We start from the raw sequence: 11,994 nt of genomic DNA, 5'->3' as shown, positions 1-11,994 counted from the left end.
GCAATGTAGATTTCTGCATTGATTGTAGATATGAAGCTCATGATGGGAATTGGTTCTCAGCCAGGCATTGAACATGCTATTGTTCTGAGCATCTCTGCTATTCTATATGTAAGATGTGGCATCTCATATTGACACATTTTACCGATGGGGGGGAAAAAAATCTATGATCAACCTGAATACTGCCTGCTGAATGAAAGTGGTTGGTACCAGCTAATAAAGACGTGTTGTGCGTGTTTGACGTCGACTGCACTGCACAGAGTCACTGATCTACAAATCACTTTTTTTATGTGATCAGGATGAACAATTATTCGCCCTTCTGCACGTTGCTTCTCCAGGTCGCCTGTAACAAAAAAAGTGGTTGATATATTTGAATAAATGTATTTTTCTTCTCCCGTCTCCTTCCAGACGGAAGGCAAGGTGGGCGTGACGTTCAACATCGGCACGGTGGACATCAGTGTGAAGGAGTTAAACACTGCGATCAATGACGGGAAATATCACCTGGTTCGATTCACAAGGAATGGGGGGAACGCCACCCTGCAGGTGGACAACTGGCCAATCAACGAACACTTCCCCGCAGGTACCAACCAATATCACCGTCTGGCATCTCAAACACTAACCTTTGACCTGATTGTTAACTTGTGTGTTAATGAGAAAGAGTTGGTCCCAATTCATTCCCTTGCCTTCTTCAATGGTGACTCTTTGATGTTCGCAGATCTGAAGGGTCTGGATAAGTACAAGCAGTGTAATGGTGGAGCTTCTGCCAATATGTCTTCCACCGTACATATCTGCAAACATTGAAGGTTCAGAGCCAAAGGGTTAGGGCCAAAAGGTTAGGGCCTAAGGGTTAGGGCCAAAGGGTTAGGGCCAAAAGGTTAGGGCCAAAGGGTTAGGGCCAAAGGGTTAGGGCCAAAGGGTTAGGGACAAAGGGTTAGGGCCAAAAGGTTAGGGCCAAAGGGTTAGGGCCAAAGGGTTAGGGCCAAAGGGTTAGGGCCAAAGGGTTAGGGACAAAGGGTTAGGGCCTAAGGGTTAGGGCCTAAGGGTTAGGGCCAAAGGGTTAGGGCCAAAGGGTTAGGGCCAAAGGGTTAGGGCCTAAGAGTTAGGGCCTAAGAGTTAGGGCCTAAGGGTTAGGGCCAAAGGGTTAGGGCCTAAGGGTTAGGGCCTAAGGGTTAGGGCCTAAGGGTTAGGGCCTAAGGGAAAGGTCCAGGGAGGGAATTGGGAACTGTGAAAGTTAGACCTCTGTTAGACCCACTGGACATCACCTGTTTACAAAGGTCAACTGACAAGGCTGTTAAGTCACAATATCAGTAGGTAGTGGATGAGTATAGAGCCCATGCTTGGTTCTGTCCCACAGTGGGACGAAGGACACTAGCATGCTGCCAAGCACATGGGAACAGATGTGAACTGGTGAAATGATGCTTTGCCCCTGCTCCAGTCTATTCCCCCCCCAGTCTTAAAGGGTATATGCTAGAGTTGAGAATTGCCAGCGACCTCACGATACAATATCATCACAATACCTACGTTCCGATACAATATTCATTGCGATTTTCATGAATCTCATGATTCTACAGCATACAGTGGTTCTTCCTTTAGAAATTGCGGCCTACTGCAGCACAGCTTGCAGGTTGCCGCAGAATTATATGGCATGTTGTTTGAGTGTCAGCCATTGTGGCCAGAATGACACAATTTACAACAATCTGCCACCATCTACCACAAACAGCTTCCTTTAAAAGCTCAAAACCTTTAAAGGAAGAGCCACTGTATGTATTGCGATTCCATACTGTGATTTTATTGCGATTCACATTCCAAACATATTGCTCACTATTAACAGTGCTTTCAGAAAATATTCATACCTCTTGACTCATTCCACATTTGTTTGCATTACAGCCTGAATTCAAAATTGATTAAAAAAAATAATAATCTCACCCATCTACACATAATACCCCATAATGACATCACAATACCCCATGATGACATCACAATACCCCATGATGACATCACAAGGAAGACCATTTGGAATGAATAATGCTTAAAGTTTTAACCCTATCCTTTATCCTAAAGTGAAACTGACACAGTGTTTAATGAACATGAAATCTTAATACAGTCTTTTCATATACACCCCCCCCCCCCCCCCCGGAAGAATATGCCGCTTTTTCCGATATTGTCATTTTCACGTTTTCATACATTCATAGAATGATTTGGGAATGATGTAGAGTAAAAGGCATTTGTGAAAATTCTGTAGCAATAGAGTGGGAATGTGTCCGTGCGTTTGGTCAATTAACAGACACTGCAGTAAATTAAACTATATGTAAATATCACCATACTCCTCTTACATTTGGGAACTTTCTCACCCTCGGTTACCTATGCACATCACCAACAACAAGTTCAACAACTAATGTTGGGAAACAGTAGATAAACTCTCTCAGATGTTTTCAGCTAATTGCGTCAAAATGGCGCTTATAAATGATGGGGCTTGTCTCAAGCCACGTTTTGACAATTTAATGGGAACTTGCCTGACAGCCCATTTGAACGATACCAAATCAATTTGATTGACAACCAAGGGATATGCTAACGGTGGATATCAGTCATTCAAGTTCAGCATAGCTAGCTAGCAAAGTGATTCGCATTTCTTGGTAGCTAACCAAATCATGCCTGCATCTCTAGCTGTAGCCACAGAAAAACAAAATGGAGGAAAAGTCGGCCACTCACCAACTCGTCCAATGACAAATCCTCCCATTAGCTAGCTAGCTAACGTTAGGCTCCATGTTTATAGCTAACGTACATAATAGATAAGCTAGCTAGTCCAGTCAGGAGAGCATCCTGACGGGTTGCATCACTGCCTGGTGTGGCAACTGCTCAGCCCCCGGCCCAGTACTACACTGGGGCAAAGCTTCCTGCCATCCAGGACCTCTTTGCCAGGCGGTGTCAGAGGAAGGCCCTGAAAATTGTCAAAGACTCCAGTCACCCTAGTCATAGACTGTTCTCTCTGCTACTGCATGGCAAGCGGTACCGGAGTGTCAAGTCTAGGTCCAAGAGGCTTCTAAGCAGCTTCTACCACCAAGCCATAAGGCTCCTGAACATCTAGTCAAATGGACACCCAGACTATTCACATTGTATATATTGACTCTGTACCGGTACCCCCCTGTATATATTGACTCTGTACCGGCACCCCCTGTATATATTGACTCTGTACCGGCACCCCCCCTGTATATATTGACTCTGTACCGACACCCCCCTGTATATATTGACTCTGTACCGATACCCCCCTGTATATATTGACTCTGTACCGACACCCCCCTGTATATATTGACTCTGTACCGACACCCCCATGTATATATTGACTCTGTACCGACACCCCCTGTATATATTGACTCTGTACCGACACCCCCCTGTATATATTGACTCTGTACCGGCACCCCCCCTGTATATATTGACTCTGTACCGGCACCCCCCTGTATATATTGACTCTGTACTGACACCCCCCTGTATATATTGACTCTGTACCGACACCCCCCTGTATATATTGACTCTGTACCGACACCCCCCTGTATATATTGACTCTGTACCGACACCCCCCTGTATATATTGACTCTGTACCGACACCCCCCTGTATATATTGACTCTGTACCGACACCCCCCTGTATATATTGACTCTGTACCGACACCCCCTCCTGTATATATTGACTCTGTTCCTACACCCCCTGTATATATTGACTCTGTACCGACACCCCCCTGTATATATTGACTCTGTACCGGTACAGAGTCAATATTTTGGACAGAACCAGTCTGAATTAATGCCTTAACTTAACCGTATAGTTGTTTCTGGTTTAACTCTATCCCAAACCTTAATACTTAACTTAACCCTATAGTTGTTTCTGGTTTAACTCTATCCCAAACCTTAATACTTAACTTAACCCTATAGTTGTTTCTGGTTTAACTCTATCCCAAACCTTAATACTTAACTTAATCCAGTGGGTATTAATGCCTTAATTTAACCGTAAGAGTTATTTCAGTGTACCTAAACTTAACATATTTGTCACAGAAAGTCAGAAATTAAGTCAGTTTATTCGTCAAAAATAGACATTTGTCCAAAGACTTTGGGACATGAAGTCAGACTTTGATATTTTGTTGAGTCACCAGGTGTTTGAGAGCCAATCCTCCACTCCTTAGTTCTGGTTAGCTATGCAGAAAAAGCCCACAGGACCTGATAGAAAGCCTGGGATTCAAAATGGCTGACGTAGCTAAAGACAGGCAGGACTTGGATGATGACATTTCTAGTGCTTTATTGGAAACAGCCTCCCCTAAGGTTTCTTACACATCTTACACAGACTTGGCCCATTTCTCCCTTCCTCAACCCTGTGACATACCAGCCCAATAGTACGCTAGCTGCTAGCGACCTCCCAGAACTGGACATAAGATTACATCTGAATCCAGAGAGCTCCAGGCGACCACTGTCCTCTGTCTTGTCTGCCCAGTTGTTTGTGTAGGGGTCAGGGAAAGTACAGATACAGAAAACCATTTTCGTCAATCTCTCTCTCGCTTTCTCTCTCTCTCTCTCTCGCTTTCTCCTCTCTCTCTCCTCTCTCGCTTTCTCTCTCTCTCTCTCGCTTTCTCTCTCTCTCTCTCTTCTCGCTTTTCTCTCTCTCTCGCTTTCTCCTCTCTTCTCTCGGCCTTTCCTTTCCTCCCTCTCGCTTCTCTCTCTCTTCTCTCTCGTTTCTCTCTCTCTCGCTTTCTCTCTCTCTCCTCGGCTTTCTGTCTCTCTTCCTTTCTCTCTCTCTCTCTCTCCCGTCTCTCTCTCCATCTCTCTCTCCGGCTTGTTCTCTCTCCTCGCCTTCTCTCTCTCTCTCAGCTTCTCTCTCTCTCTTCCTCTCTCGCTTTCCTCTCTCTGCTCGTCGTTCTCTCTCTTCTCTCGCTTTCTCTCTCGTTTCTCTCTCTGCTCTCTCTCTCTCTCTAGCATTTCTTCGCTTTCTCCTCTCGCTTTCTCTCTCTCTCTCTCTCTCGCTTTCTCTCTCTCATCTCTCTCTCGCTTTCTCTCTCTCGCTTTCTCTCTCTCTCTCTACTCTTCTCGCTTTCTCTCGCTTTCTCTCTCTCGCTTTCTCTCTCTCTCTCTCTCTCGCTTTTCTCTCTCTCTCTCTCTCTCGCTTTCTCTCTTCTCTCTCTCGCTTTCTCTCTCTCTCCTCTCTCTCGCTTTCTCTCTCTCTCTCTCGCTTTCTCTCTCTCGCTTTCTCTCTCTCGCTTTCTCTCTCTCTCGCTCTCTCTCTCTCTCTCGCTTTCTCTCTCTCTCGCTTTCTCTCTCTCTCTCTCGCTTTCTGTCTCTCTCTCTCGCTTTCTGTCTCTCGCTTTCTGTCTCTCGCTTTCTCTCTCTCGCTTTCTCTCTCTCTCTCTCTCTCTCTCTCGCGCTTTCTCTCACTCTCGCTTTCTCTCTCTCTCTCTCTCTCTCGCTCTCTCTCTCTCTCGCTCTCTCTCGCTTCTCTCTCTCTCTCTCTCTCTCTCTCTCTCTCTCTCTCGCTTTCTCTCTCTCTCGCTTTCTCTCTCTCTCTCTCGCTTTCTGTCTCTCTCGCTTTCTCTCTCTCTCTCTCTCTCTCTCTCTCTCTCTCTTCTCTCTATCTCTCTCTCTCTCTCTCTCTCTCTCTCTCTCTCTCTCTCTCTCTCTCTCTCTCTCTCTCTCTCTCTCTCTCTCTCTCGCTTTCTCTCTCTCTCTCTCTCTCGCTTTCTCTCTCTCTCGCTTTCTCTCTCTCTCTCGCTTTCTGTCTCTCTCGCTTTCTCTCTTCTCTCTCTCTCTCTCTCTCTCTCTCTCTCTCTCTCTCGCTTTCTCTCTCTCTCTCTCGCTTTCTCTCTCTCTCTCGCTTTCTCTCTCTCTCTCTCGCTTTCTCTCTCTCTCTCGCTTTCTCTCTCTCTCGCTTTCTCTCTCTCTCTCTCGCTTTCTCTCTCTCTCTCGCCTTTCTCTCTCTCTCTCCTCGCTTTCTCTCTCTCTTCTCGCTTTCTCTCTCTCTCTCTCTCTCGCTTTTCTCTCTCTCTCTCTCTCTCGCTTTCTCTCTCTCTCTCTCTCTCTCTCTCTCGCTTTCTCTCTCTCTCTTCGCTTTCTTCTCTCTCTCTCCTCATCGCTTTCTCTCTCTCGCTTTCTCTCTCTCTCTCCGCTTCTCTCTCTTCTCGCCTCTCTCTCTCTCTCTCGCTTTCTCTCTCTCTCGCTTTCTCTCTCTCTCTCTCTCTCTCGCTTTCTGTCTCTCCTTCTCTCTCCGCTTTCTCTCTCGCTCTCTCTCTCTCTCGCGCGCTTTCTCTCACTCTCGCTTTCTCTCTCTCTCTCTCTCTCTCTCGCTCTCTCTCTCTCTCTCTCGCTTTCTCTCTCTCTCGCTTTCTCTCTCTCTCGCTTTCTCTCTCTTGCTTTCTCTCTCTCTCTTGCTTTCTCTCTCTCTCTCGCTTTCTCTCTCTCTCGCTTTCTCTCGCTTTCTCTCGCTTTCTTCTCTCTTCTCGCTTTCTCTCTCTCTCTCTCTCGCTTTCTGTCTCTCTCTCTCTCGCTTTCTCTCACTCTCGCTTTCTCTCACTCTCGCTTTCTCTCTCTCTCTCGCTTTCTCTCTCTCTCGGTTTCTCTCTCTCTCGCTTTCTCTCTCTCTCGCTTTCTCTCACTCTCGCTTTCTCTCACTCTCGCTTTCTCTCTCTCTCTCGCTTTCTCTCTCTCTCGGTTTCTCTCTCTCTCGCTTTCTCTCTCTCTCGCTTTCTCTCTCTCTCTCTCTCTCGCTTTCTCTCTCTCTCTCTCTCTCGCTTTCTCTCTCTCTCTCTCTCTCTCTCTCTCTCGCTTTCTCTCTCTCTCTCTCTCTCTCTCGCTTTCTCTCTCGCTCTCTCTCATTTTCCTTTTTTCTAACCTTCCTTCGTACATTTTTTTTATTCGCTAACAAATGCGAGGATGGGTTCAATTGTTCTCCTAACTATATTTTGGTCTGCACCTATCTTCCTAGCCTAGCAGACTTTAAACATTATTATGCAGTCTTGCAGAATGACCCTTTAGTGACTCACGTTTAGGACTTGTAGAACAAGTGTACGTTGTCTTCTCTTTGTTTATTGCCCCAGTAGGCTGGTCCTAATTATGTCTGACCTATTGGACCAATCTACACTGAGTATACAACATGCTCTTTCCACGACATAGACTCACCAGGCGAACACAGGTGAAAGCTATAATCTCTTGATAAATCCACATCGATCAGTGTAGATGAAGTGGAGTCTCAACTCTTTTTAAGAGTGGAGACAATTGAGGTATTGATTGTGTATGTGTGCCATTCAGAGGGTGAACGGGCAAGACAAAATATTTAAGTGCCTTTGAACGGAGTATGGTAGTAGGTGGCAAGCACACTGGTTTGTGTCAAGAACTGCAACGCTACTGGGTTTTTTCACGATCAACAGTTTCCTGTGTGTATCAAGAATGGTCCACCACCCAAAGGACATCCAGCCAACTTTACACAACTGTGGGAAACATTGGAGTCAATATGGGCCAGCATCCCTGTGGAAAGCTTTAGACACATTGTAGTGTTCATGCCCTGACAAAATGAGGCTGTTCTGAGGACAAAAGGGGTACAACTTAATATTAGGAAGGTGTTCTTACTTAATGTTTTGTATACTCAATGTAGTGGACAAACGTCATCATCAATACTAGCTGCAGTTTGTTCCCGTGTTAAATGTTAGCTCTCTGGACCTTCCTAAAGAGCTAGTTTTCATGCAGTCAAAGTACATTTACATGCAGTCGAAGTACATTTACATGCAGGCGAAGTACATTTACATGCAGTCGAAGTACATTTACATGCAGTCGAAGTACATTTACATGCAGTCGAAGTACATTTACATGCAGTCGAAGTACATTTACATGCAGTCGAAGTACATTTACATGCAGTCGAAGTACATTTACATGCAGTCAAAGTACATCTACATGCAGTCGAAGTACATCTACATGCAGTCAAAGTACATCTACATGCAGGCGAAGTACATTTACATGCAGTCGAAGTACATTTACATGCAGTCGAAGTACATTTACATGCAGTCGAAGTACATTTACATGCAGGCGAAGTACATCTACATGCAGTCGAAGTACATTTACATGCAGTCGAAGTACATTTACATGCAGTCGAAGTACATTTACATGCAGGCGAAGTACATCTACATGCAGTCGAAGTACATTTACATGCAGTCGAAGTACATTTACATGCAGTCGAAGTACATTTACATGCAGTCGAAGTACATTTACATGCAGGCGAAGTACATTTACATGCAGTCGAAGTACATTTACATGCAGTCGAAGTACATTTACATGCAGTCGAAGTACATTTACATGCAGTCGAAGTACATTTACATGCAGTCGAAGTACATTTACATGCAGGCGAAGTACATCTACATGCAGTCGAAGTACATTTACATGCAGGCGAAGTACATCTACATGCAGTCGAAGTACATTTACATGCAGTCGAAGTACATTTACATGCAGTCGAAGTACATTTACATGCCAGGCGAAGTACATCTACATGCAGTCGAAGTACATTTACATGCAGTCGAAGTACATTTACATGCAGTCGAAGTACATTTACATGCAGTCGAAGTACATTTACATGCAGTCGAAGTACATTTACATGCAGGCGAAGTACATTTACATGCAGTCGAAGTACATTTACATGCAGTCGAAGTACATTTACATGCAGTCGAAGTACATTTACATGCAGTCGAAGTACATTTACATGCAGGCGAAGTACATCTACATGCAGTCGAAGTACATTTACATGCAGGCGAAGTACATCTACATGCAGGCGAAGTACATCTACATGCAGGCGAAGTACATCTACATGCAGGCGAAGTACATCTACATGCAGGCGAAGTACATCTACATGCAGGCGAAGTACATCTACATGCAGGCGAAAGTACATCTACATGCAGGCGAAGTACATCTACATGCAGGCGAAGTACATCTACATGCAGGCGAAGTACATCTACATGCAGGCGAAGTACATCTACATGCAGGCGAAGTACATCTACATGCAGGCGAAGTACATCTACATGCAGGCGAAGTACATCTACATGCAGGCGAAGTACATCTACATGCAGTCGAAGTACATTTACATGCAGGCGAAGTACATCTACATGCAGTCGAAGTACATTTACATGCAGGCGAAGTACATCTACATGCAGTCGAAGTACATTTACATGCAGTCGAAGTACATTTACATGCAGGCGAAGTACATCTACATGCAGTCGAAGTACATTTACATGCAGTCGAAGTACATTTACATGCAGTCGAAGTACATTTACATGCAGTCGAAGTACATCTACATGCAGGCGAAGTACATCTACATGCAGTCGAAGTACATTTACATGCAGTCGAAGTACATTTACATGCAGTCGAAGTACATTTACATGCAGTCGAAGTACATTTACATGCAGTCGAAGTACATTTACATGCAGTCGAAGTACATTTACATGCAGTCGAAGTACATCTACATGCACACAAAAAAGGATGTATTTAACAGATTTTGGCCTGCTTATCTTAATCGGCATGTGGTCATGATCAAAGTTAGCATACACTGATTGAAACATCTGGTTTTCTGAGCAATCTTTCAAATTATTAGGACAAGTAAACAGTTTAATCGGCGTTCAAGCGCATGTGCCAGCACCGGGTAGTGTAGTGCCAGCACCGGGTAGAGTCAGCACTGGGTTAGAGTCAGCACTGGGTAGAGTCAGCACCGGGTAGTGTCAGCACCGGGTAGTGTCAGCACCGGGTAGTGCCAGCACCGGTTACTGCCAGCACCGGGTAGTGTCAGCACCGGGTAGTGTCAGCACCGGGTATCCTAAGCCTCCCTCTTATGCGTGAGTGAAGTGCAAAGCATGTAAACGTTTTTAAATGAACTACAGTATTGTGTGAATGTAACTGTGGTCATTGACTCTGATCAACTCTAACCAGAAAAGTTGCTAAATGCTTGATGAATTCCTTTTCCTGTTTGAACACTTAAAAAGTTAGAAAACAGAGATTTGTCATTTTATCCAAGTGATAACATCAAGTTTATTTCTATTCAGTCTGCATACTTGAAAGAGAGATCGAATATGTGATAATGAATTTTTCTTCTCCGTCTTGTAATTTGCATTCAGTGATTAGTAATTCAACAATGATAGATTTTTTTTGACCCCCTCACTTGTAAAAGCATTGTCATTTCTTGAGTAATTACGGGTTAGGCTGCACCCTCATCGATTACCTCCCTCGCACTCCACGAATGCTGAACCGGGAAAGCCTGTGTGTGTGCCTGTGCATGCGTGTCTGCCTGCCTGTGTGCACACAGATGTGTGTGTGTGTGTGTGTGTTCATTGGCTGGTGAATAGGCATCATAAGAGGTGTCTGTTGGTCTCTTAATGGGCTAGTTCTTACAGAACAGACAGGCCCGAGGACTGTTCATTGGCTGGTGAATAGGGATGTCTGTTGGTCTCGTATTGGGCTAGTTCTTACGGAACAGACAGGCCCGAGGACTGTTCATTGGCTGGTGAATAGGGATGTCTGTTGGTCTCGTATTGGGCTAGTTCTTACGGAACAGACAGCCCCGAGGACTGTTCATTGGCTGGTGAATAGGGATCAGAAGAGGTGTCTGTTGGTCTCTTTATGGGCTAGTTCTTACAGAACAGACAGGCCCGAGGACTGTTCATTGGCTGGTGAATAGGGATCAGAAGAGGTCTCTGTTGGTCTCTTAATGGGCTATTTCTTACAGAACAGACAGGCCCAGGGACTGTTCATTGAATGTCTTACCACCTTTTAGCGGTGAACGGCCAAAAGGCAGATGGAAGTTTGAGGTTTTCTCATTTGTTTTTACATGTTGTCCAGATGTCTGTGATCTCAGAGCCGTTGTCGATACAATCATCTCTGTGGTGTGTTTTTCTACCACAACTACTTCATCGGTTTTTGCACACCTATATGATGTTGCCATTCCAGCAAGAAAATACAAAATAAACTAGACATCATCCCCTGTTATTTTGCTTTGAGATCGTCAAAAGTCCTTACATAGTAGTCAGCACCGGGTAGTGCCCCTTGGACTTCAAAATATTTTCTGGGAGGTTAGACACACTTTTAAAAAACGATCAAGGTAAATATTTTCAGCTAAGAGACGGACTAAACCTCTCAGACCCCTGTACATGCCGTCAGGGCTACTGCTAGCAAACAGAGCGAGAGTTTTTGATCCGATGATCCAATTTGAAATCGCATGATCCTTCAGTGTGCTGCTGTCTAGCTGTCGGCTGTTTCAGGGTGACATCCAGCCAGGCATGATGGGAGATGGAGCTGGGCCAAGCTCTGTGGGAGCGAGAGAGAGAGAGAGGAACATGCCATCAAAAGGAACAAAAAATTTGACATACATAGATACAGTATAACTGCATGTTACGTTCCCTCTAGACCCAGTCATCCATTCTGCAACATGCCCCGCTCAGCTAAACATCTGTTTCTCTCTCTTTCTGTATTTCTCTCTTTCTGTTTGTCTCGCTCTCTCTTTCTCTTTCCGTGTCTCTCTCGCTCTCTTTCTGTGTCTCTCTCTCTCTGTGTCTCTCTCTCTCTCTCTCTGTGTGTCTCTCTGTCTCTCTCTCTCTGTGCCTCTCTGTCTCCCGCTCTGTCTCTCTTTCTGTGTGTCTCTCTCTCTGTGTATCTTTCTGTCTCTGTCTCTGTCTCTCTCTGTGTGTCTCTCCCTCTGTCTCTCTCTCATTCATAATCTCTCTCTCTCCCTTTCTCTGTGCCCTTCTCTTGCTCTCTTGTTTCTCTGTTTGTGTGCAGCTCCTCTTGCTCTGAGAACACGTTCTCATTTACAGCAACGACTTGGGGAATAGTTACAGGGGAGAGGAGGGGGATGAATGAGCCAATTGTAAACTGGAGATTATTAGGTGACCGTGATGGTTTGAGGGCCAGATTGGGAATTTAGCCAGGACACAGGGGTTAACACTCCTACTCTTACGATAAGTGCCATGGGATCTTTAATGACCTCAGAGAGTCAGGACACC

At 45.1% G+C, this 11,994-nt stretch overlaps 1 protein-coding gene across 1 annotated transcript in view; it reads left to right on the top strand.

Moving 5' to 3' along the window:
* The window catches only part of LOC109882474 (neurexin-3b-like), a 584,958-nt gene that overhangs the window by 482,342 nt on the left and 90,622 nt on the right, over window positions 1-11,994 (top strand). The window contains exon 19 of the mRNA XM_031800486.1: window positions 406-577. Coding sequence (XP_031656346.1) covers window positions 406-577 — 172 coding nt within the window. The remainder of the gene's footprint in view (window positions 1-405; window positions 578-11,994) is intronic.

The sequence above is a fragment of the Oncorhynchus kisutch genome, linkage group LG21 (genome assembly GCF_002021735.2).
Source record: "Oncorhynchus kisutch isolate 150728-3 linkage group LG21, Okis_V2, whole genome shotgun sequence".
NCBI lineage: Eukaryota > Metazoa > Chordata > Actinopteri > Salmoniformes > Salmonidae > Oncorhynchus > Oncorhynchus kisutch.
This window is presented reverse-complemented; position numbering and strand designations above follow the sequence as displayed.